This window comes from Sus scrofa, chromosome 10 (assembly GCF_000003025.6).
Source record: "Sus scrofa isolate TJ Tabasco breed Duroc chromosome 10, Sscrofa11.1, whole genome shotgun sequence".
NCBI lineage: Eukaryota > Metazoa > Chordata > Mammalia > Artiodactyla > Suidae > Sus > Sus scrofa.
The window spans coordinates 55,776,167-55,803,993 of NC_010452.4; the positions used below are offsets into that span (position 1 = coordinate 55,776,167).

Here is a 27,827-nt window from a genome sequence, read left to right on the forward strand (position 1 = left end):
TTGCCTTTACCAGTGAGTTTTTTTTTTTTAAGATTTTTGTATTTCTTCTTGTGGTTGTTCTTTTATTTATTTATTTATTTATTTATTTATTTATTTATTTTGTCTCTTTGCCTTCTCTAGGGCCACTCCCTCAGCATATGGAGATTCCCAGGTTAGGGGTCGAATCAGACCTGTAGCCACTGGCCTACACAACAGCCACAGCAACATGGGATCTGAGCCATGTCTGCAACCTACACCATAGCTCACAGCAATGCTGGATCCTTAACCCACTGAGCAAGGCCAGGGATCAAACCCACAACCTCATGGTTCCTAGTCGGATTCGTTAACCACTTAGCCATGACGGGAACCCCTCTTTTATGTTTAAAGAAGTCACTTTAACAAAATTTCCTGTAATTTTATTTTAATGGTGGTGCACTCTTTTACCTAATCTTGTCTAGGATACTCTTTCTTTTACCTATTCTTCAATTCTGAATGATAAATTTGCCAGATGTAATATTCTTGGTTGTGAGCTTTTTCCCTTCACCACTTTGTGTTGTGCCACTCCCTCTTGTCTTGCATGTTTCTGCTGAAAAGTCATCTGATAGTGTTATGAGGTTCCCCTATATGTAACTAGTTGATTTTCTCTTGGTGCTTTTAAGGTTTTCTCTTTAACTTATGACATTTTAATTATAATGTGTCTTGTTTTGAGTTTCTTTGGGTTCATCTTGTGTTGGACTCTCTTTGCCTCCTGAACTTGGATATCTATTTCCTTTGCCAAATTAAGGAAATTTTAATCCATTGTTTCTTCAGGTAGGTTTTCTGTCCTTATTTTCTCTCTTCTTCTTCTGGGAACTCTATAATGTGAGTGTTATTATTATAGTTTTTTTAGTGATAGCATGCAGAAATTCTCAGACCAAGGATCCAACCTGAGCCACAGCAGTGACAGCACTGCTTCCTTCACTGCTAGGCCACCAAGGAACTCCACAAATGTTATTTATATGTTTGATCTTATCCCAGAAGTCCCTTAAACTATCCTTAGTTATTTTGTTTATTTTTCTTTTTGATGTTCTAACTGGGTGATTTTTCGCTACCCTACCTTCCAATTCCCTGGCCTATTCTTCTGTATCATATAATCTGCTGCTGATCCCCTCTATTGTATTTTTCGTTATTTTCTTTAGCTCTGATTATTTCTTTTTTGTATTTTCTGTTTCTTTATTGAAGTTTTTACTGTGTTTCCTCCATTCTTCTCTGAATTTGGTGTTCATCTTTATGACCACACTTTAAATTTTTATCTGGTTGAATGCTTTCTCCATTTCAATCAGTTGTTTTGCTAAGGTTTTATTTTATTCTTTTTTTTTTTTTCTTTTTAGGGCCTCACCCATGGCATATGGAGGTTCCTAGGCTAGGGCTCTAATTGAAGCTGTAGCCACCAGTCTACACCACAGCCAAAGCAATGCCAGGTCTGAGCCACATCTACGACTTATACCACAGCTCACTGCATTGCCAGATCCTCAACACAGTGAGTGAGGCCAGAGATCGAACCCACAACCTCATGGTTCTTAGCTGGATTCATTTCCACTGTGCCATGATGGGAACTCCTGGTTTATTCTTTTGTTTGAAACATATTCCTTTGTCTTCTTACTATGCCTAACTCTCTGTTTGTTTCTGTGTTTTAGGTAGATGAGCTATATCTTCCAGTCTTTTTTTTTTTTTTTGTCTTTTTAGGTCCACACCCCACAGCATATAGATGTTCCCAGGCTAGGGGTCACATCAGAGCTGTAGCTGCTTCCCTATGCCACAGCCACAGCAACTCCAGATCTGAGCCATGTCTGTGACCTACAGCACAGCTCACAGCAACACTGGATCCTTAACCCACTGAGCGATGCCAGGGATGAAACCTGAGTCCTCATGGATGATGGGAATTCCTGTATCTTCCAGTCTTGAAGCAATGGCTTTATGTAGAAAGTATCCTATAAGGACCAGTGCCCCCTTGGCCACCAGATCCTGGTGCTCCAGGAGTGTTCCCTATGTGTCTTTGTGTGCCTACCTGTTGTGTCGGGGTTTTAATTGCTGTGGATATTCTAGAGTATGAAGTGGCTCTTAGCATGGCTGTCTGTAAGGCCTAGTGCAAATGTTGCAGGAGCTCTGATATGCAGGACTGGCATCTGAGCATGCCTAGCAGGTGTGGTGAGATGGGGAGCTGCTTTTGAGGAGTGATGTCTGGGACAGGTCTGCAGGCAAATCTGGGACAGTGCAAATGGTACTTGGTAAGGTAGATACAGAGAGTGAGAAATGACAATCACAAGTGCAAGGCCAGCTAAGTAGAAGACAAGCAAAAAACAAAACAAAACAAAACAAAAATAAAGCCAGCTCCTGCCAGTGCCTCCATATCCAGAGAATGTTCCATCAAATCCATGCTCCTTGGGCACACACACTAAAATTAGTCAGTGAATCTTGTTCATGTGTAAGCCAGGCACTTTTCAAACTTCTACCTCTGTGCTGAAACCTAGTGTGATGAGTTTTTATACGAACTCTTGAAGACCAAAGTCTCAGTTCCTTAAAGCTGTTCAGCTCTCTTGGCTATAACCCCTGTTAGGTTTTCAAAGCCAGACACTGCAGAGACTTCCTTGTGAAGGTCTCCTGGGCTGAGAAACCCAATGTGGTGTTTGGACCCCTTGCTTTTCAAGGAGAACCTTCATGGCTATAATATATTTCCCATCTCTGGCCAAGAGTGTGGGTCCTAGCCAGACCATATGGTTCTCCTCCTACCCTTCTCAATGTGGTTTTTAATTTTTATCCTTAGTTGTGGAAAATAGTTTCTATTAGTTTTCTGGTTATTTTGAGAGATAGTTACTTTATATATATTTGTAGTTTGGGTATGCCCATTGTAGGAGGCAAGCTCACAATTTTCCTACTCTTTTATCATGCCTTCCCCACCAGTGTTATATGTATTTCTTCATATAAGTTGTCTCCTTTTTAATTTAAGTTCTCTCCTTAATAGAATGTCTCCTTTTTAATTTTTAATTTTATTTGCTTGAGGCCTTTCTCTATTTTCTTGGGTTAGTGTAGCTAAACATTTGTCAGGTTTGTTTGTCTTTTAAAAAACAAACTGTTAGTTTTATTGATCTTTTCTATTGTCTTTCTGGTCTCTATTTCATTTATTTCTGGCTTAATCTTTATTATTTTTATTTTCTGCTAACTCTGGGCTTAGTTTGTTCTGCTTTTTCTAGTTTCCTGAGGCATAACATTAGGTTGTTTATTTGAGGTCTTTCTTTTTTCTTGAACTTCACTCTCAGACGGCTTTTGCCATATAGCTCTTAAATTTGTGTATTTTTTGGTTGTTGTTTGTTTCAAGATACTTTCTGATTTCCTTGTTAATTTCTTTTTTTGTCCCATTGGTTGTGGCACTCTGTTGCCTAATGTTTGTGAATTTTTCCAGTTTCTTCTTGTTAACCGATTTTAAGTTTCCTACAATTGTGTTTAGAAAAGATAACTTGGTATAATTTCAGCCTTGTCACTTTTTTATGACTTGTTTTGTGACCCACATATAATATATTTTATAGAATATTTCATGTTTACTTGAGAAGAATGTGTATCCTGCTGCTATTGGATAGAATATTGTATATATGTCTATTTTGTGTGGTCTATAGTGTTAGAAGTCAGCTCTTTCCTTACTGATTTCTGACTAGATGATCTATCTGTTGTTGAAAATGGATTGTGGAATGCTTCTACTGATATTGTTTATTGTCTATATCTCCTTCAGTTAATATTTGCTATATATAGTTAGGTGTTCCAGTGTAGGGCATGTTTATATTTACAATTGTTATGTCATCTTGATGAATTTATTCTTTTATTATTTGTAGTGACATACTTTGTCTTATGACCAATTTTGTCTGAGAGTCTATTTGGTTCAGTATAAGTATAGACACTCTTGCTGTTTTTGGTTATGATCTGCATGAAATACGTTCTTCCATGTCTTTACTCTCATTCTATGTATGTCTTAAAATAAGTCTTTTTTCTTTCTTTCTTTCTTTTTGTCTGTGCCTATGGTATATGGAAGTTTTGACTAGGATCAAACCCATACCACAGCAGCAACCCAAGCTGCTGCAGTGATACCACTGTATCGTTAATCCACTGGCCATAAGAGAACTCCTAAAGTGAGTCTTTTATAGGCAGCATATTTTGTATTCTTTTTAAAATCCATTTACCCACTCTGTGTCTCTTGATTGGAGAATTTAAACCATTTGCATTTAGATTAATTAATGATAAAGACTATTGTCATTTTGTTAGTTTTTTTTCCAGTTGTTTCATAGATCTTTTGTTTTTTATTCTCTTTCTGTATTCCTTTCTTATTTGTCAATATTTTTTGTTGGTAATCTTTGATTCATTTCTTTCCATCTTTTGTGTTTTTACCAGAGGTTTCTTCTTTGTAGATACCATTAGGTTTTCATAAAACATCTTATAATAGTCTATTTAGGCTGATAGCAATTGAAGTAGAATTACATACAAGAACTTTACTTTTGCTTTTCACATTTCTATGGTCACAGTTTACATTTTTATATTATATATCTGCTATACTAGCTATAGTTGTAAGTTTTACACATGAGTTAAAAGTGATGTATGTACCACCATTATGGTGTTGTTTTGAAAAAATACTATATATTAACCTTTACTTGGTGAGTGTTATACTTTCACAATTGTCATATTGTGTTTGTTTTAAGTTGAAAAACTCCTGTTAGCATTTTTTTATAAGGCAGGTCTAGTAATGATGAACCCCTCAACCTTTCGTTTGTCTGACATGGTCTTTATTTTCCCTTGATTTCTGAAGGATGACTTTACCTGGGAGAGTATTCTCCATAGGTATTTTTTAATGAGAATTTCAATGTTTATTTCGAGTTCTTGCTCTCTTTTTCTTTCTTTTTTTTTTTTGTCATGCCTTCAGCATGTGGAAATTCCTGGGCCAGGGATCAAACCTGTGCCCAGCAGTTACCCAGATCACAATGATAAAAGGAACCGTAACCAGCAAGGCCATCAGAGAACTCCTATTGGCATTTTTTAAATTTTTTAGTGTTTTGAATATCATCCCAGTCCCCTCTGATCTGCAAGGTTTCTGTTGAAACATTTGCCAATAACCTTATGAGGGGAGTTCCCTTTCTTTATCTTTGACTTTTGACAGTTTGACCATACTGTGTCTAAGAGTAATTCTCTTCAGGTGATCCTGTCTGGGGTACCTTGAGCCTTGTGTATCTGAATGTCCATATCCATCCAAGATTTGGTAGATTTTAGCCAAAATTTACTTCCTTAAATAAGTTTCCTCCCTCCTTCTCAAACTTTTTCTGAGACTCCCAAAATGTGTATTTTTATTCGTTTGATAGTATCTCATAGATCTTATATGCCTTTTCTCACTTTTTTCTTTTCATTTTGTTCCACTAATGGGATAATTTCAGATAACTTGTTTTCACATTTACTGATTTTTTTTTTCATGTCAAGTCCGTTGTTGATGCTTTCTATTTAACGTTTCAGTTCTGTAATTGTTTTTCAACTTCAAAATTTTTGTTTGCTTCTTTTTTGTGGTTTCTGTTTTTCTCTGTTAATCTTCTCATTTTGTTTATTCATTGTTTTCCTGATTTTGTTTAGTTGTCCATCTGTGTTCTCTTGCATCTGTTTTGCATCTTTAATAGGTTATTTTGATTTCTTCGTCAGGAAATTCATTGATTTGTTTCTTTGAGTTTGGTTATTAAAACTCTATTAGTTTTCTTTGGTGTTATCATAAGTATTTGTTTAGCTTGTATTGTCTATGTATTTGAAGAAGCACATACATATTAAATCTTTAAAGGCTGGTTTTGGCAGGTAAAAGCTTTCTCTTATTGGGCCCTGGGCAATAACATTTTCTCAGGGATTGCAGTCACATGGAGTTGGAGGGGAGTTATATGGCTTCTGCTAGGTCTGCCATGTGGTCTGTGGTTGGTATTGTTACCAGGAGCCCAAGGATGTGTGTATTTTTTTGTGGTTCCTGGGTTGTAACTGTATCTTGCACCTTTGTCAGTACGCATGGCTCTGGGACACGGGTACATTTTAGGGTCCATAGATCACAGACCTTTAACAAGTAGTAGTGGTGTGGTTCTCTGCAAAGTGGTAGTTTCCTTTGGATCCCTGGAAGTATACCAAAAGGTCATTAAGAAAATTTCTTGGTGGTTAAGTTGGTCCTGGTCTGCTGTTTAAGAGAGGGCTGGAACTGAGAAACTGGGCTGCTTCAGCGTGGGCAGTTATGACAGAAGTCTGTGGGCCTGTTTATGGGGACACGTTTGGGTGCCTTTACTTACAGGTCCCTGCATGGGTAGTAGTGCTCCCTGACTGTGGATACAAGAGTGTTACACCAAGTTATGGGGCCACTTCAAGATACACAGGACCAGGGTCTTTGGCTATGTCTCACGGGGCACTGATGGGAAGTCCCTGGGTGGGTAAGAGTGCTTGTCATAAAGCACTCTGGCCATTTTAAGACCCACAGATAGATTAAGCTTAACAGGCCTGTTAACCTGGAGCAGGGATGGATGTGACTCCCACTGGGTACCTTGGTGAATGGTGCTAGTGGCAGGACCAAAGCCAAATGAAGTTGAGCTTAATCACAGAGAGGCAGTGCTATTTCTGGGTCTGTAGCTGTGTCCCTGGTCAGTGAATATGATACTTGGGCACTGGCCTTCTTCATTAAACTGGACCTCTTTGATCTTGGGCCTCATTGTGGTTTCATAATCTTCTACCTGTATTCCATAGCTCCCACATACGCACTTTTGTCTGTGGATGGCTTCCAAATTATTGTTGCTCAGGGAGAATAGGAATAGGGCAACTCATTGGCTGATAATACTCCTTTGATGATTGCTTTTAGAAGGGTAGGGTTGGGGTAGGTAAATGAGGGTCTGAATAAGCTACACATGTAGTTGTTACTTTGTTTCTGTGGCTTGTTATATTTGATGAGTGACCTAAATACTAACAACTTTCTCCTTAACACATTATCTATTATTACTCATTTACTTTCCCAATGCTTTTAGGAGGACTTTTTAAAAAAGAGGAGTTTGGGTTTCATAGCAAGTTTGAAGGGAATGTAGAGAGTTCCCATATATACCACCTGACTGCACATATGCACAGCCTCTCTCTGTTAGCAGCATTCCTCATCAGACTGGTACATTTGTTCACAGTTGCAAACCCACATTGACACATTATAATCACTCAAAGTCTATAGTTTACATCATGGCTCATTCTTTGGTTTGTATATTCTATGTCTTTGACAACTTTAAAATAACACGTGTCTATTCTTATTGTATCATATAGAGTGTTCTCACTTTTCTAAAAATCCTCTCTGTCCCATCTATTCATCCCTTCCCTCATATCTCAACTTCTGGCAAACATTGATTTTTTTTTTCCAATCTCCATGGTTTTATCTTTAGTGGGAATCATACAGTATGTGTCCTTTCTGATTAACTTCTTTCATTTAGTGATAGGCATTTAAAATTCCTCCATATCCTTTCATGGCATGATATAGTTCATTATTTTTCACTCTGGGTGATACTCTATTTTATGGATATGCCACAATTTACTTATTTGCCCACTAAAGAATATTTTGGACAGTTTCGTGTTTTGTAAGTTATGAACAAAGCTGCATCTTTGACAAATTTTTGTGTGAGTATAAGTTTTCAACTCCTTTGGGTAAATTTAATCAAAGAACGCAATTTCTGGATCATTTGGTAAAAGTGTATTTAATTTAGTAAGAAACTGCCGAACTATATTGCAAATGGTCTATAATATTTTGTGTTTTCTCCTGCAATGAGCAAGAGTTCCTATTGCTCTACATCTTTAGCAGCATTTGGTGTGGTCACTATTCCAGATTTGACCATTCTAAAGTGGTGTAGGAGTTTAATTTGCATTTTCCTGATGATATATGATGGGGAACATATTTTCATATGCTTATTTGCTATCTGTATATCTTCTGTTAAGGCTTTTGGTCTAGTTTTTAATCAAGTTATTTGTTTCCTTATTGTTGAATTTTAGGGTTCTTTCTTTTGGGTAACAGTGTTTTTTTTTTTTTTCTTTTTGTCTTTTTAGGGCCACACCTGCAGCATATGGAGATCCCCAGGCTAGGGGTCGAATCAGAGCCACAGCTGCTGGCCACAGCCACAGCAACACAGGATCAATCCACGTCTGCAGCGTATACCACAGCTCTTGGCAGTGCTGTATCCTTAACACACTGAGAGGCCAGGGATCACACCCACATCCTCATGGATACTAGTTGGGTTTGTTACCACTGAGCCACAACGGGAACTCCTAGGTAACAGTCTTTTTATCAGATATATTATTTTCAAATATTTTCCCTGGTATCTGGCTTGCTTCTCATTGTTTTGATATTGTTTTTCATAGAGTAGACTTTTAATTTTAATAAGTCTGATTTCTTCATATTTCTCTCTTGGATAATTTCTTTGATGCTGTATGTAAAATGTCACACCCAAGTTATATAGGCTTTCTTCTATGTTACCTTCTAGGAGTTTTATAGTTTGGCATTTTACATTTAGGTTGGTGATCCATTTTGAGTTAATTTTTATGACTGTAAGGTCTTTTCTAAATTAATTTAAAGAGTTTTTGGCACATGAACGTCCATTTGTTCCAACAGGATTGTTGAAGAGGTTGTCTTTTTTCCATTGTATTCAATTTTTTCCTTTGATAAAAATCAGCTGTCCATGTTTATGTAGGTCTCTTTCTGTCCTTTTATTATGTTCTAGTTATCCATGTGTCTGTTCTTTTGCCATTACCACACTGTCTTGATTACCGTGCTTTATAGTAAGCCTTGAGGTTGAAGGGTGTCTTCCAACATAATTTTTCTTAAGTATTGTGTTGGCTACTCTGGATCCTTTGCCTCTACATGTAAACTTTAAGTTTGTCAATACTGAAAAAATAACTTGTTGAAATTTTGATTGGAATTATATTGATTGTTTAGATCAACTTGGGAAGAACTGACATCTTCCTATCCATAAATATGGAATATCTTTCCCTTTATTTAATTATTTGATTTCATTCATCAGAGTTTCGTAATTTCCCTCCTATAGATATTATACATATTTTGTTAGATTTACACCTAATATTTCAAATTTTTTGGTGCTAATGCATTGGTATTGTGTTTTTAGTTTCAAATACTACTTCCTCATTGCTGATATATAGAAAAGCAGTTTTAGCTTTTGTAATCTTGTATCCTACAAACTTGTAAAATAGCTTATTAACTCCAGGAGTTTTTTGTTTGTTTTTTTCCTATATAAATGTTAATATTATCTGTGAATAGACATTTTAACTTCTTACTTCCCAATATGTATATTTTTCTTTTTCTTTTTTTTTTTTTTGTCTTATTGCATTAGTTCATACTTTCAGTATGTTGAAAAGAGGTGGTGAGAAGGGGACATCCTTATCTTATACCTGATATTAGTGGGAAAGCTTTGAAGGTCTTGCTGTTAAGTATGAATTTAGCTCTAGGTTTTATTTTGTTTTGTTTTTGAGATACTTCTTGTTTTTGGAGGGTTTTAATCATGAATGGGTGTTGGATCTTGTCAGTGCTTTTTCTATATCTGTTGAGGTGATCATGTGGTGTTTCTTTTAGCCTGTTGATGTAATGGCGTACTTAATTGCCTTTCGGATGTTTAGCAAGCATTGCGTACCCTCTTGATCATAGTATATAATTCTTTTTAATATTGTTTTTTGTCTTTTTTTGCCCTTCTAGGGCTGTTCCTGTGGCATATGGAGGTTCCCAGGCTGGGGGTCTAATCAGAGCTATTGCCGCTGGTCTATGCCAGAGCCATAGCAACACTAGATCTGAGCCAAGTCTGCAACCTACACCACAGCTCATGGCAACGCCGGATCCTTAACCCACTGAGCAAGGCCAGGGATTGAACCTGCAACCTCATGGTTCCTAGTAGGAATTGTTAACCACTGAGCCATGACGGGATCTCTTTTTAATATTTTTGGCTTAATTTGGTAATATTTTGCTTTGGATTTTTACGTCTGTGTCATAGAGATACTGGTTTGTAGTTTTCTTTTCTTATGATGTCTTTGTCTAGTTTTGGTGTTATGGTTATGTTGGCCTTAGAATGAATGAGGAAGTATTTCATCTGCTTCTACTCTCTGAAAGAGGTTATAGAGAATTGGTGTACAGAACTGATATAATTTCTTAAATGTTTGGTAGGATTCACCAGTGAACCCATCTAAGTCTTGTGCTTTTTGTTTTGAAGGTTATTATTTATTGAGTCAGTTTCTGTAATACATGTAAGCCTATTCTGATTGTCTGTTTCTTCTTGTGTGCATTTTGAAAATTGTGTCTTTCAAGTAATTGTCCCGGGTTCAGGTTTATCAACTTCGTGGGCATAGAGTGTTCATAATACTCCTTTATTTTCCTTGAAATGTCCATATTATCGGTACTAATATGCCCTCTTTTATTTCTGGTATTAGTAACTTGTGTCCTCTTTTTTTTTTTTTTTTTTTTTTTTGTAGCCTGTGAGAGACTTACCAATTTTATTGATATTTGAAAATACAACTTTGGTTTCACTGATTTTCTGTAATGATTTACTCTTTTACATTTCACTGATTTTTTTTTCTCTAATTATGTTATTTTTCTTAGGCTCACTTTGGATTTCATTTGCTCTCTTTTTTTCTGGTTTCCTGAGGTGGAAACCTAGATTATTGGTTTTATATCCAATTGCTTATCTTTGCTGGCTCTTCTTTTTAAGTTATTAACTGTGAGAAATCCTTATTTTAGTCCTCAGTTTTACCCTTTTTTTATCCTTTCTAACTTGAATAAATATTCATATCTTCATCAGTTGGCTGTATACTGATGTTTCCCAAGTGTGTATATCAAGCTCTAGCTCACTTCCATATCCCAAATTTTTATTTTCAATTATATTGGATATTTCCACTTGTATATTTTGCCATCATTTCAAACATTTCAAAGCACTTTTTTTTTTAATCTATTTTTTTTTTTTTTGGTCTTTTTTGCTATTTCTTGGGCTGCTCCTGTGGCATATGGAGGTTCCCAGGCTAGGGGTTGAATCGGAGCTGTAGCCACTGGCCTACGCCAGAGCCACAGCAACACGGGCTCTGAGCACGTCTGCAACCTACACCACAGCTCACAGCAATGCCGGATCGTTAACCCACTGAGCAAGGGCAGGGATCGAACCCACAACTTCATGGTTCCTAGTCGGATTCGTTAACCACTGTGCCACGACGGGAACTCCTTCAAAGCACTTCTAATTCTGTTTTTTTTTTTTTTTTTTAAGTATTGTGTTCTTTTGCCAGTCACTCATTGATCCATTATTCTTCCCTTTTCATAGAACTCCATGTTAATCAAACTTAAAAATATATATCTATATAGGTATAGAGATATATATACAGGTATATATACACATATACATATGTATAATATACATATAGTACATAGGGAGAGAAAGTGAAAGAGAGTGTGAAAAGGTCATACTTCCACTTCACATGATACAACTATCCTGTGTACAACCAAAAATGTACTTACTCTTTCTGCAGAAGATGATACAAAGTCCTTGGGTGATGTGCTACTTCTCGACATCCCATAACTTAAATCCATTATGTAAAGTTAACAATATTTAAACTATGATATAAGGTCAATACATTGTATGTTATGTGACATGAGGATAAGAGAAGGAAGAAAGCAAAGATAATGCATGCATTATATATATCATATATACACATGCACATGTAGATAGATACATAAATATATACATACGCATACATGCACACATACTTTTGATGATGTTAATTATATTTCTCTGGAGAATTCTGATTAATACATGTGCTGAAAACTATGTCAGGAACTGTCACTCACACTTGGAATATATTAGAGAACAAACAAAGCAAAGAAACGTCTTTGATGGAGTTTACATCCTGGTAAATGAGGGAGGCAGACAATAAACAAAACGTATAATAAAAAACTATATAGGATGCTAATAAGTGATAAATGTATGGAAGATAGAAGAAGTAGAACAGGGAAAATGGGGATTGGTTAGCAAGGGTGGAGATAGGAATTGCACTTTTATGTAGATACATTGCTTAGGCCTTACTGAAGAATTAGCATTTAAGGAAATACTTGAAGAGGAGAGCATAAGGTCATGTGAATATTATGAAAAGAGTATTCTAGGCAAGGGAAGTAGCTAGGACAGAGGCCCAAAAAGCAGAGCATGTTGAGGAAAAATCAACATCAGTGTTGCTGGAATAGAAACAGGAGAGAGTAAAAAGAGATGAGATCAGAAAGTTGTTAACAAGGGGTCAGATTAGGTATGAATAAGGTCATGGCAGGAAATAAACAGAAAATGCTTTAGGTCTTTATTCAAACATTTTTGGTCTCATTATCATTGGGAAGGTACTGGAGAGTTTTGAGCAAAGAAGTAACGTTATCTGACTTATGTTTCAAAAGGATCGTTTTGACCACTGTGTTGAAAATTGATATCAGAAAAAGATGTATATATACGTATGACTGGGTCACTTTGCTGTACAGCAGAAATTAATACAATATTGTAAATCAACTATACTTTAATAAAAAATTTTATAAAGAAAATTGAGTGTGTGGGTTCAAGAATAGAAATAGGGAATCCAACTGGGAGACTTCTGCAGTAATCCACAAGAGATGATGGTGGTTCAGGGTAGTGATTACAGTGGAGTTGGTAAGCTTTGAGATTTTGGGCATAAATTTTGAAGATAGAGTCAGTAAACTTTCCTGAAGGGCTGAATGTTTCATATGAGAGGAAGAAAAGAGCCAAGAATGAGTTCAAGGCTTTTGACCTGGGTAGCCAGAATTACAGAATTGAAATTACCTTCACTGGCGTTGGCTGTAAGTGAAGCAAGTTTTGAAGAGGAAGATCAGGGGTTCTGTCTTGAAGATATCTGAGATTTTGAGTTGTCAGAAATCTTGTAGGCATATTTGAATGGGCCACTACAAATATGTTTTGGTGTTTAGGAGAAAGAAGTATGCTGGAAATAGACATTGGGCTGTCATTTACATATGAATGGAACTTAAGGGTAGATAGATCATGAAGGGAATGAATGTAAATCAAGAAGAGGGACCAGGGACTGATCCCTTGGGCCCTTCCAACATTACAAAGTCTGGGACAAGAGAGGGGCTAGACAAAGGGAAATGAGTGACCTGGTGAGACAGAAAGAAAACTAGTAGATTTAGTGTCCTGGAAGACAAATGAAAATATAACTATAAGAAGGGATTGATCAGTGTTGTCAAAGGCTCTGGATAGGTCAAGAAAGTTAGGACTGAGAACTGACCAATGGATTCAGAAAGGATGTCATTTGTTGACCCTGAGAAAAACAGTTATCATAAGAAATCTCTGATCAGAGGGAGCTGGGGAGAGGAATCATGGACAAATTTTTTGGAGTGGTTTTGCTGCAGTAGAAGGGAAAAAAAGTAGCATAGTAGCTTCAGGGAAGTTGAGACAAAATGAAGCTCTTATAAATTAGGACAAATAACAATATTTGTATGTTAATTGGAGTGACCCATTAGAGAGGAAAAGATTTATGATGTAAAAGGACAAAGAAATTTCTGAGACACCATCTATCCTTGAATAAGTGAATAGAAATGAACAGGAGCTTGGATAATTCTCATATGAAACCATGTGGGAAGACAGGGTATCAGGGTGCAGATGCTGATAGAGAGTAGATGTGGCGCAGAAGCTTATGGAAGCTATTCTTTGATTGGTTTAGTTTTCTCAGAGAAGTAATAAGAAAGGTCATCAGCTGAGAGTGAAGATAGGATAAAGGTTTTGAGTAAAGAGGTGGGGATTTGCAGTAGTCACCAAATGGGAGAGTGAGTGGATAGGGACCTATCTTTTGATTACCTGGTGATATTGAAGGCCTACTTGAAATCATGAATTTGGAGCAAGATGTCTCTATTATACTTAGTTGTCTCTCATCAACCAATTTATTTACACAGGTATTTCTAATATACTATCTATTGTAATGAATCATTCATAAAATCACCCTTAGTCAGCCATATAGAATACAAGAAATTAGGGAGTTCCTGTTGTGGCTCATCAGAAACAAATCTGACTACAAACCATGAGGTTGTGGATTCAATCCCTGGCCTCACTCAGTAGGTTAAGGATCTGGCATTGTAGGTCACAGACATGGCTCAGATCTTGCATTGATGTGGCTGTGGTGTAGGCTAGCAGCTGGACCCCGAGTCTGGAAACCTCCATATGCTGCAGGTGCAGCCCAAAAAGCAAAAAAAAAAAAAAAAAAAAAACCAAAAAACAAGAAACTGTTTTAATACAGTGTCAATTTAGGAAAACATAATTCAGTTTTACTTAGTTTAATAGGAATCTTTAGTATAGCTTTATTTCCTTGGTTTGCTGTACTTTTTAATTATTGCTTTGCTGTCAGCCTTTCTTAGTGTATTCCCTTTTTTATTTGACAGTTTTTCTCTGCTTTCACTTCCAATCTAAGCTATAATTTTCCTTGTTAAAGTTTATTCTGTACTACAAAAAAAGGTGTGTGTGAGAGAGAGAGTGAAAGGGAGGCAGGGAGAGAGGGAGAGGGAGAAATTTTTATATTCTTCAGGCACATACAATCTTGTTCTTGGTGATCATACCAAAAATATGAAGAACCAGGATAATATGTGCACCAACTGATTAGAATAGATATCAACACTGGAGTAGAATCCCATATACCATCTGCTGTGCTAAAGATTACCCCTTTAGGTGTAGTTCTGGGAAGATAGAGGGACCAGGACAGTTGGCAGATACTTGAATGGCTCAAGGAAGAGCTATTTACCAATTGGATCAGGAGAATTTCAGTGTTATTACCATACTACTACATGAACGTCAGACTTTTTCTCCCTTAGAAGTTAGCCTGAACAAAATTCCTGTGTTGAGCTATCTCACTTAGTATATCTGATTCCATATCTTTATAAATTTCATAATCTTCCCAGCTCTTTCCAATTCATTCTGCTCAACTTCCTTCGTACTTTCTATCCCCTTTCGTTGTTGTATCTTAAAAAGCTATTTAAACAGGCTTTTGTTTATCTGATTGGCAAGCAGGCATCCTTGAAGTAGTAGCACAGTGAAAGCTATGAGATTGGCTTGTCATTCTTCTAATTTTCAACTGGTGTGGAGACAATGGGCACAAATGATGTTGAATCCTTAATTACTTATACAGACAGCAAGGAAAAGATCCGCATGGTATCAGCTCCCTGTGTTCCTAGTTCCATAGGATGACACAAAGCAGGAGGGACCAGATGACAGACCAGACAAGTGATTTGTTGCTCTGCCATAAAGGAGCAAAATCTAAACTATAGTCTTGTAGTTTAACATGTAGGCTTTTTAAAAAATTTTTATTTCTTGACTTTTTCCCATTCTTAAAATGATTTTTATTTTTTCCATTATAGCTGGTTTATAGTGTAGTGTCAGTTTACTACTGTAGAGCAAAATGACCCAGTCACATATACATATATATATTCTTTTTCTCCATTATGTTCTATCATAAGTGACTAGATATAGTTTCCACTGCTATACAGCAGGATCCATTGCTTATCCATTCCAAAGGCAATAGTTTGTGTCTTTTTACCCCAGATTCCCAGTCCATCCCACTCCCTCCCCCTCCCCTTGGCAACCACAAGTCTGTTTAAACAGAGGCTTTCAGCTGTACAGTAAGAGAGGGGTAGAAGGTTCTGTATGCAACTGAAATTAGGGAGATAGATAAGAAATGAGCTTGTGTCTGTCTTCCATGAGACTGAAATGGGAAACTGTCTCTTGGAGGCTCTTCACCAGGCTTATCTTTCTCCAGCAGAAATTTCAGGGCATTCTGCTATGATTTGGGTCTGACTGCTATCAAGCCTTTCTTTTATAGTCTTTATGGAACTGTGTAATGCTGAGAGAGTGCCGCGGTAGAGCTTTGATTTTATAGCATTGATTTTGAAGTGGGGGCTATTTTGTGCCCCAGAGGAGACTTGTATGTGGACATTTTGGTTATCACAACTTAGAGTGGAAATGCTACTGACACTTTCTAGGTAGAGATCAGAGGTGCTGCTAAACATTCTAAAATGCACAGATAGTCCCCCACACCCCACAACAAAGAATTATCCAGTCTAAAATGTCAGTAGTGCTGGGGTTGAGAAACCTTGTCCTAGAAGGATCTCTTCTTTGTTACTTCTTTCTCCTCCCCTATTATTTGGCGTCAAATAATATCTAATAATTTTATTATTATAAATTAATCTAACTACTTATTTAACATAATAAGTTATTCATTTAATTTTTCATGTGTAAGTCTTTCTGTCAGGACATTTATTTCCTCAAGATCAGAACCAGTCATGCAGTCTATGTATTTCATAAAACATAATAAACATAAATAAATATGAGCAATTTTTATGAATACCCAAATTAAATCAGTTCCAACTCATTTTTTCCCCAAACCAACCATAGTAGAGTAACTTATCCAAGTAAAACTTTATATTTATAAACAACCTTTTTTTTGTATTAAACATACACAAAAGCCTTTTATTTTACAGTGTAAAAATAGAAAGCACCCATAATTAGGAGGGGTTACTGTTTATTATACAGTTACATTATTGATGTCTCCATCTGTCATGGACTAGACTTAAAGGAAAAAAGGGAGTGATACTTGAGTTGGCCTCAGTGGAAGCTGTATAACAGAGCCTTGGTTCAGAGGTTAGATATATTAACCAGAATTATCTATTGCAAGGCATGAAATTAATCTCAGATCATATATTAATATTAGTACCTGAAATTTAAGTGTCTAATGTGTGCTAGGTATTTTCCTAGTAACTTTACATGTGTCTTTTGGTCCTTACAGCTACTTTATGAGATATCCAAATTTTGATAGATGAAGAAACTGAAGCTCAGGTTAAGTGACTTACCCAAGTCACATAATCAGTAAGGACATAAAGCAGGTTTTGAGCCAAGCATTCTGACTCTAGAATTCATGCTCTTACAATAGATTACACCATTAATAAAACATTGGTGAAAAGAAATCTCATTCCTCTATCTAATTTTGCTGTTTTTGGAATACCTAATTATATTCATGGATTATATAGAATTTATAGAATTACATATTGATTTTTCTTTTACTTATTTACTTGCTCTACCAGGTGATTTAATTTAATGTCTATGAATAAAAGTTATGTAACTTGTTTTATTTTACAAACTGCGTATACCTGGAGCATACATTCTATCTTAAGTATAATTTAAACTCTTAAATTATGAGAGTAAATATATTTTATTTATTGATAATAAATATATTTTATTTATTGAAATTTTAACAGGGTTATTCAAATTCCACCAGAAGTGCAAACTTATGAAACTATACAGCAGAAAATTGAAGGTGATAATATTTTATACATTTTAACTTTTATAGAGTTTCCTAGATACATTGACATTTTGAGTATTAAAGTTTAAAATTTTATAGCCATAAAAATTATGCAGTGATAAAGATATTCAGTGGTGAGTTTGATATTTTCAATTAAAGTTCTTATTATATTCCAGATTCTGAGTGTACAGAATGAATAAAACTTGGTTGTTACCCTCATAAAATCAACCCATGCTAATATGCTTATATCCACTACTATGTAGTAATGATACAAGCATATTATGTATTATTTTAATATTATTTAATGCATGATAAAGGTATGTGTATTTTGCAGTGAGTCCACAGAAAAGAACCAGTTTGTTCAGCCTGAAGGAGTTTTTAAGGTTTTATGCAACCTTGTGAAGTGAGAAAGGGAGATATTTGGTATTTTAAGAAGAGGATACAGATGAGGAACAGCATGAAGAGGGCATTGCCACCGGAATGGTATTAAAGTGTGAAGTAATAGGTAGGAATAGGGTAGGAGAGAGCCTAGGCAGAGGGATTAGATACTGTGCTAAGGAATGCTTCCTTTCCCCCCATGTATAATAAGGAATCATTGAAGTTTTTTATAGGGAAGTGACATGTTGCATTTTATTTGAGAGAGATTACTCTGACCAGGTGCATTGAGAAGCTAGATTTGGAGATTGGGAATAGGAAAGGGAAGTTATTGCTGTATCTTAAACGTGTGGGAAGTGCCTATATTAGAACACAAACAGGAGGAAAAAAGTCAGATTTGAGAAATATTTACTTGATAAAATTGGCAAAACCTGGTGATTAGATATAAAGGAAGTGAGATTAGATGATTAAAATTAACTAGGAGACTATATGAGGAAAGACAAGTTTTGTTGAGAAAATGATGAATTCACATCACTCAGTTGTTATGCATATTCTTTTAGATGTTATTCCTGTTAGATATTTGGGAGTACCTACAGTGTTGGCAGTTCTACTGGTTTTTTTAGAATTTTCTTTTCTCTTGAATGATTTATTAAAATAAAAACTATGAAATTTAAATTTATACATAATTGATATTTGAAACATGACAAATTCAATATTATTTCAGAATTCATAACAACACACTCAACTGAAGAAATTCAGATGTTTTTGCAACTGAGCCACGTAAGTTTCTACTTATTAAGCATCACGTATTAATAACCTCTGTTGAGTGTATTATTTCTATAATTTTATATAATTTAATAATTATTAAATTACAACATAAACTCCCTGGAGTTTGGAGCCGTACAGTTGGGCTGGCTATCAAGCAAATGTTGAAATTCCTGGTAACCTAATTACTACCAAAAATAGCTTTTTTTTTGTTTTTTCACTTCCCTGTGGCATATGAAATTTGGGCCAGGGATCAGATCTTAGTCACAGTTGTGAACCCATGTCCCGTTGCTCCAGAAACCCTACCTATCCTGTTGGGCCATAGTGGGAATTCGTAGACTCATTTTTTAAGAGTACCATCTTATCACTTGGAATAGAGTATATTTAATTGTGATTAGAATATGCTACAAAAATGTTGCAGAGGTGGTAGTTCTTTGAGGTTGGAGCAGTGATAATTAAGAAATATTTCTAGATTTTGTTACTATGAATTATAGATCATCTCATATACACTAATGCTTTGACTGCATCTGAATACCTATCAGTTCATGAATATTAAGAGCTGCTAGAATGCAAATTTCTAGAATTCAAACTTTTGACTACCTGTCAACAGAATGGAGAAATTACCTTGCTTATGCCTTAATACTGGAGAGAATTTTGAAACAGTCACCTAAGGTATGCTGTGGAATACAGTTTTAGAAGTAGAAAATAAGATTTGATTGGAAAATGTTGATGGGAATTCTACCCCCTTTCATCTTCTACTGTAAACCCTAACGTTGCCGTAGTTAAACAAAGGACAGCTGTACATTCCACAGCACTCCCAAGATCTATAGAAACTTCTGATCTGAGGCAGCCCTGACTGGCTAGGTGGAATAGGTAGTAACAGCCTCTCTGTGCATCAAGGGGAAATCTCTGCATATCTGCAGAGCTCTCTCTCCTTCAATCTATGCAGTTATCTCCTGTCTAATACTGTGCCCTGTGAATCCTAGCTGCTTTGGTCTTCCCAAACTCGAAACTTTTCTCTGAACTCAGGGAGACCAGTAAATTTTGTCTGGGTTTCTCTTCCTTATTCTGTGGCCTGGAAACTCCCAGCAGTGAGCCAAGGTCATCATAGAGCTATGATGTTTTCTTTCTGTCTGGGATTACTGCCCTGCGCTTTCTGTTTTCTAGTGTCTGAATATTACTGTTTCATATATTTTGTTCATTTTTTATATGATGATTTTTTTTCCATTATACCTGGTTTACAGTGTTCTGTCAATTTTCTACCATACAGCATGGTGACCCAGTTACACATACATGTGTACATTCTATTTTCTCACATTATCATGCTCCATCATAAGTGACTAGACATAGTTCCCAGTGCTACACAGCAGGATCTCACTGCTAATCCACTCTAAAGGCAATAGCCTGCATCTCTTGACCTCAAGTTTCAAATCATCCCGCTCTCTCCCCATCCCCCTTGGCAAACACAAGTCTGTTCTCCATATCCATGACTTTCTTTTCTATGGAAAGGTTTATTTATGCCTATATTAGATTCCAGATATAAGTGATAATCATATGGTATTTTGTTCAGTTTTTAATTGGTTTAAAATGAAAGGATAATTCTAGTCCCTGATGTGCCATCACAGACAAAAACTGAAGCCTGTGTGCTCATTTATAGGCCAGTGGAACATGTCTTCCAAACCTCAAACCAAATTCTAAATAATAAAATAAAATATAATAGTAGAAACTTTCTTTTTTTTTTTTCTTTTCTTTCATCCTTTTAGGGCTGCACCCGTGGCACATGGAGGTTCCCAGGCTAGGGGTCTAATGGAGCTGTAGCTGCCAGCCTACACCACAGCCACAGCAATGCCAGACCTGAACCGCATCTGTGACCTATATCACAGCTCACAGCAATGCCGGATCCTTAAACCACTGAGCGGGGCCAGGAGTTGAACCCTCAATATCATGGTTCCTAGTTGGATTCGCTTCCACTTTGCCATGATGGGAACTCCGAAATTTTCGCATAATTTTGTTTTTTGTCTTTCGTCTTTTTAGGACCACACCTGTGGCACATGGAGGTTCCCAGACTAGGGGTCGAATTGGAGCTCTACTGCTGGCCTATGCCACAGCCACAGAAAAACCAGATCCGAACCACATCCGTGACCTACACCGACACCAGATCCTTAACCCCTTGAGCAAGGCCAGGGATCAAACCCATGGCCTCATGTATACTAGTGGGGTTTGTTAACCACTGAGCCATGATGGGAACTCTTTCTCATAATTTTTTTAAATTCTTTTTTTTTTTTTTTTTTTTTGTCTTTTTGTTGTTGTTGTTGCTATTTCTTGGGCCGCTCCGGCGGCATATGGAGGTTCCCAGGCTAGGGTCCAATCGGAGCTGTAGCCACCGGCCTACGCCAGAGCCACAGCAACGCGGGATCCGAGCCGTGTCTGCAACCTACACCACAGCTCACGGCAACGCCGGATCGTTAACCCACTGAGCAAGGGCAGGGACCCAACCCGCAACCTCATGGTTCCTAGTCAGATTCGTTAACCACTGCGCCACGACGGGAACTCCTCTTTCTCATAATTTTTAAGGGAAGCAGAGGACAGGGTTACTTTGCACAATGTAGGGAAACCCTCTTACAAATTCTTAAGTGTCTTTTCCCGCGGCAGCTCAGTCCCTGGGCTCCCCTGGTTTATGTCTACACTTTCTCGTTGCTTTTTCACTCGTATACTCTTTTTTTCTCTTAAAAGTACTCATTTTCATTCTCTAAATTCTGTAGATTCTACATCTTAATAAGACAAGAGCTAGCTTTGAATTCCATTCAGTTTTTTCTTTTTTAGACTATTATTTAATTTCGATGTTACTTCATTTCATAATTAATGAACTTTATTTTTAAGAGCAGTTTTAGGTTAATAGAAAAATTGAGATGAAAGTACAGAGAGTTTCCATATAGTCATTCTCCTCCCTAGTCTATAATTAAACTTTGCATTACTGCTGAACATTGTTTAACACTGATAAACCAGTACAGTACATTAATTGAAGTCCATAGTTTACATAGGGTTCAATCTTTGTATCATACAGTTCTGTGGGTTGTGACAAATGCACATCATGTATCCAGCATTAAAGTATCACACAGAGTAGTTTTACTGCCCTGAAAATCTCATGTTCCACATATCCTTATCGCCCCCATCCACCAGAACCCCGGTTGTCTCTAGAATATTATCTTTTCAAAATATCATGTATTTGAAATCATGCATCCTTCTTTACTTAGCATATGCATTTACGATTCCTCCATGTCTTTTTATGGTTTTATAGCTCATTTATTTTACTTTTAAAAATTTATTTGGCCATATCTGCAATATGCAGAAGTTCCTGGGCCAGGAATTGAACCCTAGTCACACCAGTGTCAACTGGATCTGCAACTGCAAGGCAACCATGAACTCTTATAGTTCATTTATTTTTGTTTTTATTTTTATTTTTTGGCTATGCCCCCCCCCCCAGCATGTGGGATCAAACCTCATCAAACCTGAGTCACAGCAGTGAAAACACGCCAGATCCTTAACCCGCTGAGCCACCAAGGAATTCCTTATATTTATGGTTGAATAACTATTGTATAGATGTACCAGTTTTTTTTTTTTTCTTTTTGCACTGCACCTGCAGCATATGGGAGTTCCCAGGCTAGGCGTCGAATCAGAGCTGCAGCTGATGCCCTACACCATAGCCACAGCAACATGGGGTCCTTAACCCACTGAGCAAGGCCAGGGATTGAACCTGTATCCTCATGATATCTTGGTTTTGCTTCTAAGGTTTTGCCATTATGAATAAAGCTGCTATAAATAGACAAAGGTTATACAGATGGAAGTCTCTCTACTCATTTGGGTAGATACTGAGTAGTGCAATTGCTGGATCATATAGTAAAATTATGTTTAGTTTTTAGGAAACTGCCAAACTGTCTTGTACAGGGACTGTATCATTTTGCATTTCTGCTAGCAATAAGCATGAGAATTTCTGGAGTTCTACATTTTTTCAGCCTATGATGTTGTCCGAATTTTTTGTTTTTAGCCATTTTAAAGGTGTTTTGCATTATCTTGTTTTTTTAATTAAATTTTATTTTATCATGTTTTAATTTGTGATTCTCTAATGACATATGATGTCGGGCATCCTTTCGTTTGTTTATCTACCATCTATCTTCTTTGGTGAGGCACTTGTTCAGATCTTTAACTCATTTTTTAATGAGGTCATTTGCTTTCTTACTGTTGAGTTTTCAGTGTTCTTTGTATACTTTGGACACAAGTTCTTCATCAGATATGAGTTTTTCAAAGATCTTTTTCTTAGTCTGTGGTTTATATTTTCATTCTCTTAACAGCGTCTTTTCAGAGCAGGAGTTTTAAATTTTAATAAAGTTGAATTTACCAGTTTTTTCTTTCATGGATTGTGCTTTTGGTGTTGTGCCTAAAATCATCTTCAAACCCATGTAACCTAGATTGTTTTTCCTATGTTATTCCTAGAAATTTCATACTCCACACCCCTGGCATTTGGAAGTTCCTGGGCCATAGATCAAATCTGTGCCAGAGCAGCCACCTGAGCCACAGCTGTGACAGAGCCATATCCTTAACCTGCTGAGAGCTACCAGTGAACTCCTGAAATTTCATACTTTTGCCTATTATATTTAAATCTATGATCCATTTTGAATTAATTTCTGTGAAGTTAAGATGTGTCTAATTTTTTTTTTGCATGTGAATATACAGTTTTTCCAGTACCATTTGTTAGAGAGACTAACCTTCCACCATTGTTGCTTTGCTAAAAGTCAGTTGACTATATTTGTGTGGTTGTGTTTCTGGGATCTCTGTTCTGTTCCATTGACCTATTTGTCTCTTCTTTGCTCATACCAGACTGTCTTGATTACTGCAGCTTTATAGTGAGTCTTGAATTTGGATAGTGTCAGCCTTCCTACTTTGTTCTTCAGTATAGTATTGGCCTCTTTAGATCTATTGACTTTTCACATAAAATTTAGAATAAGTTTGTTGTTACCCACATAATTGCTTGCTGAGTTTTTGATTGGAACTGCATTGAATCTACAGATAAGTTGGTGAAAACTTATATCTTAACAGTAATGAGTCTTCCTATCCATGAACTGGAGTATCTCTCCATTTATGTGTATCTTCTTTGTTTTTTTTCATCAGATAGTTATACTTTTCCTTATGTAAAGCTTATACATATTTATTTAGATTAATATCTCAGTATTGAGATTTCGGTACTTCTGTAAACAGTGTGTTTATAACTTCAAATTCTACTTTTTAAAAAAAAAATTTATGGCCACTCCCTTGGTATATGGAAGTTCTTGGATAGGGACTAAGTCTGATGCAGCTGTGATCTACACATATTGCAGTTGTGGCAGTGCTGGATCCTTTAACCCACGCACTGGGCTGGGATTGAACCTGCACCTCTGCAGTAACCTGAGCCACTGTGCCATAGCAAGAACTCCTTTTTTTCCCTACTTGTTGCTAGTATATAGAAAAGCATTGCAGTTTACTTCTGTACATTACTCTTGTATTCTGTAATCTTTCTATGATCATTTACTTGTTCCAGGAGATTTTTGGTGATTCTTTGGAATTTTCTATGTAGCCAGTCATGCCAGCAGTGAAAAAAGATATATTTACTCCTTTCTTCTCAATCTTTATACTTTTTCTTTTCTTTTCTTGTATTATTGCATTAGGCTAGGACTTCTAGTATGTTGGTGAATAGGAGAGGTAAGAGAGAACATGCTTGTCTTGTTACTGACCTGGGGGAAATCATTGTTTGTTATCATTAAGTATGGTGTTAGCTGTATGTTTTTTGTTTGATTTTTCTATTAAGTTGAGGATGTTTATTTCTATTTCTAGTTTCAAAGAATTTTTGTTGTGTATGAGTATTAGATTTTTGTCAAATTCTTTTTCTGCATCTTTTAAAATGATCATAAATTTCCACTTTGGACTATAGATATGACAGATTATATTAGCTGATTTTCAAATGTTGACCCAGCCTTACATAGTTGGGATAAATCTCACTTGGTTGGGCATATAATTTTTCCCATACCTTGTTAGATTGGATTTGCTAAATTTTGTTGAGGATTTTTACGTCTTGTTCATGAGAGATTCTGGTATGTAGTTATCCTTATTCGCTAATGCTTTTGGTTTTAGTATTAAAGTAACGCTAGTCTTATAAAATGGGTTAGGAAGTGTTTCCTCTGTTTCTATCATCTGGAATAGATTGCAGATAATCGGTGTAATTTTCCGTATAGGTTTGGTAGGATTTGCCAGTGCAATCATCTGTCCTGGTGCTTTCTCTTTTGGAAGGTATCATTATTGATCCAGTTTCTGTAAGATAAAATATATATATTCTGTTCAGAATATTTCTTATTGTATGAGTTTTAGTAGATTGTGTCTTTCAAGGTATTGGTTATTTCATGTAAATTGTCAAATTTGTTGGCATAATTTTTATAGCATTTTTATTACTTTTTATGTCCATGGGATCTGCTGGATCTCTTTCATTACTGATGTTAGTTATTTGTGTCCTTTTTTCTTAGTTGCCTAGAGACTAACTCATTTTCTTGATTTTTTTTTTCAAAGAATCAGCTTTTGGTTTAATTAATTTTCTGCAGTGATTTACTGTTTTTTCATTGCTCCAATTTTTATTATTTCTTTTCTTCTGTTTACTTTGGATTTAATTAGGTCTTTTCCAGCCTGTTAAGGTGTAAGCTTAGATTATTGATTTAAGATCTTTATTTTGTGATGAATAGTCATTCATTGCTATAAATTTCCCTTTCATTGCATTGCATTTCATAAAATTTAATGTTACATTTTTTTAGTTCAAAATGTATTTTAGTTTCTCTGAGGCTTCTTTGTCACATGTGCTATTTGGGAGTGTTATTTAATCTCTAAAATGTATTGTGATTTTCAAGATATCTTTCTATTACTGACATAATTTGTTTTGAGGTCTGAAGGCAGACATTATATGATGTCTGTTTTTTAAATTTATTAAGGATATTTTCCCCCAGAATATGGTCTTTTTTGGAGTATGTACCATGTGAGATTCAGAATGATGTATATTCTGCTCTTGTTGCATGAAGTAATCTGTAGAGGTCTATTTTATCCAGTTGAATGATGGTGTTTTTTGAGTTCACTAAATCCTTAGTAATTTTCTGCCTGCTAGATCTGTCCACTTCTGATAGAAGCGTGTCAAAGTCTCCAGTTTCAATAGTGGATTCATCTATATCTCCTTGCAGTTTATCAGTTTTCCTCTTATTTTGACTCTGTTGTTAGGCACATGCACATGAGGATTATTATGTATCATTGCAGAACTGACTCATTTAGCATTAAATGCTCCTGTTTATTCTTAGTAACTTTTTTGTTTCAAAGTCTGCTCTGCTCAGATTTAATGTAGTTCTGCTTTATTTTGATTAATGTTAGCATTATCTCACTATAATTTATTACGTTAATATTTAAAGTTGTATGCATTACATAGTAGGTCTCATTTTTTGATCCACTCTGACAATATCTGACTTTAAATTGTTGCGTTTAGACCATTGATGCTCAAACTGAATTTTTATAATTGGATTAATGTCTATTATAGTGTAAGTGTTTTCTATTTGTTGCTGTTGTTCTTCTATTCAGCTTTTGTCCTCTGCTCTTTACCTGCCTTTTGAGGATTTGATTGAACATTTTATGTTTTCTCTAATGTTACTGAGATATAATTGACATAACATTATGTAAGATGTTAATTTTAAGTATTTATATATTACAAAATGATTATCATCATGTTAACTAAAACATCACATTATAGACTTACTATTTCTTCTTTTTGATAAGAAATATTAAGATCTGTTCTCTTAGCAACTTCCAAGTACATAGCACAAAATTGTTGACTATAATAACATGTTTTTGATCCCTAGGAACTTACTCATTTTCTAACCAGAAGTTTGTACTCTTTGACCTATATATCCCATTACCCAACCTCAAGTCCTTAGTAACTACCATTCTGTTCTGTTTCTATGAGTTCATCTTTCTTATAGATCACATGTAAGTGATAGCAGTATTTGTTTTTCTGTTTCTGACTTACTTACTTAGCATAATGCCCTCAGGTTCCATCCATGTTGTCACAACTGGCAGCATTTCCCGCTTTTTCGTGACTGACTAATATTACACCACACACACATATACACCATGTTGTCTTTATCCTTTCATCCCTTAGTGGACATGTAGGTTTTTTAAAAATATATTGACTGTTGTGAATAATGCTTCAATAAACATGGGAGTGCAGACATATCTCATTGATATCCTGTTCATTCCCTTTGAATATATATCCAGAGGTGGAATTGTTATATCATATGGTAGTTCTGTTTTAAAATTTTTGAGGAACCTCTATGTTGTTTTCCATAGTTTAAATTTTGCAACAATTTACATTCCCACTAAAGTCTACAAGGGTTTCCTTTTTTTCCACATCTTTACAAGAACTTTTATCTTTTTGATGATAGCCATTTGTGGTAGTATCTCATTTTGGATTGGATTTGCATTTTCTTGATGATAAGCGTTGTTGAGCATCTTTTTATTTACATGTTGGCTGTCTGTATTTTTTTTAGAAAAATATATATTCATATGTTCTGTTTATTTTAAATCAGATTACTTGGGGTTTTTTGACTATTGAATTGTATGAATTCTTTATTTTGGGTAATAACCCTTTATCAGATTTGTGATTTGCAAAATTTTCTCCCATTTTGTAGGTGGTTTGCTTTGCTGTGCAGAAGCTTTTTTGATGTAGTCTCATTTGTTTATTTTGGCTTTTGTTGCCTTTGCTTTTAAGAGCATTATTTTTTTTATTTTATTTTTATTTTTTTGTCTTTTTGCTATTTCTTGGGCCGCTCCCGCAGCATATGGAGGTTCCCAGGCTAGGGGTTGAATCGGAGCTGTAGCCACGGCCTACGCCAGAGCCACAGCAACGTGGGTTCCGGGCCGCATCTGCAACCTACACCACAGCTCACGGCAACACCGGATCCTTAACCCACTGAGCAAGGGCAGGGACCCAACCCGCAACCTCATGGTTCCTAGTCGGATTCGTTAACCACTGCGCCACGACGGGAACTCCTGCCTTTGCTTTTGGTGTCAATCCAAAGGATCATTGCCAAGAATAATGCTGAGGTGCTTACCACCTGTGTTTTCTTCTACAAGTTTTATGGTTTCAGATCTTAAATTTAACTCTTTAATCTGTTTTATTTTTTGTGTATAGAGTAAGATAGGGTCCAGTTTTATTGTTTTGTATGTTCCTATTCTGTTTTCTGAAAGACTATACCTTTCATTTTATCCTTGGCTCC

The 27,827-nt window shown here is 36.1% G+C and overlaps 1 protein-coding gene across 1 annotated transcript in view; it reads left to right on the forward strand.

Moving 5' to 3' along the window:
- Positions 1-27,827, forward strand: part of CCDC7 (coiled-coil domain containing 7) — a 341,366-nt gene that overhangs the window by 65,075 nt on the left and 248,464 nt on the right. Inside the window, 4 exon segments of the mRNA XM_021064965.1 lie at positions 12,260-12,285; positions 17,335-17,373; positions 18,458-18,484; positions 18,487-18,513. Of these exon segments, the coding sequence (XP_020920624.1) occupies positions 12,260-12,285; positions 17,335-17,373; positions 18,458-18,484; positions 18,487-18,513 (119 nt within the window).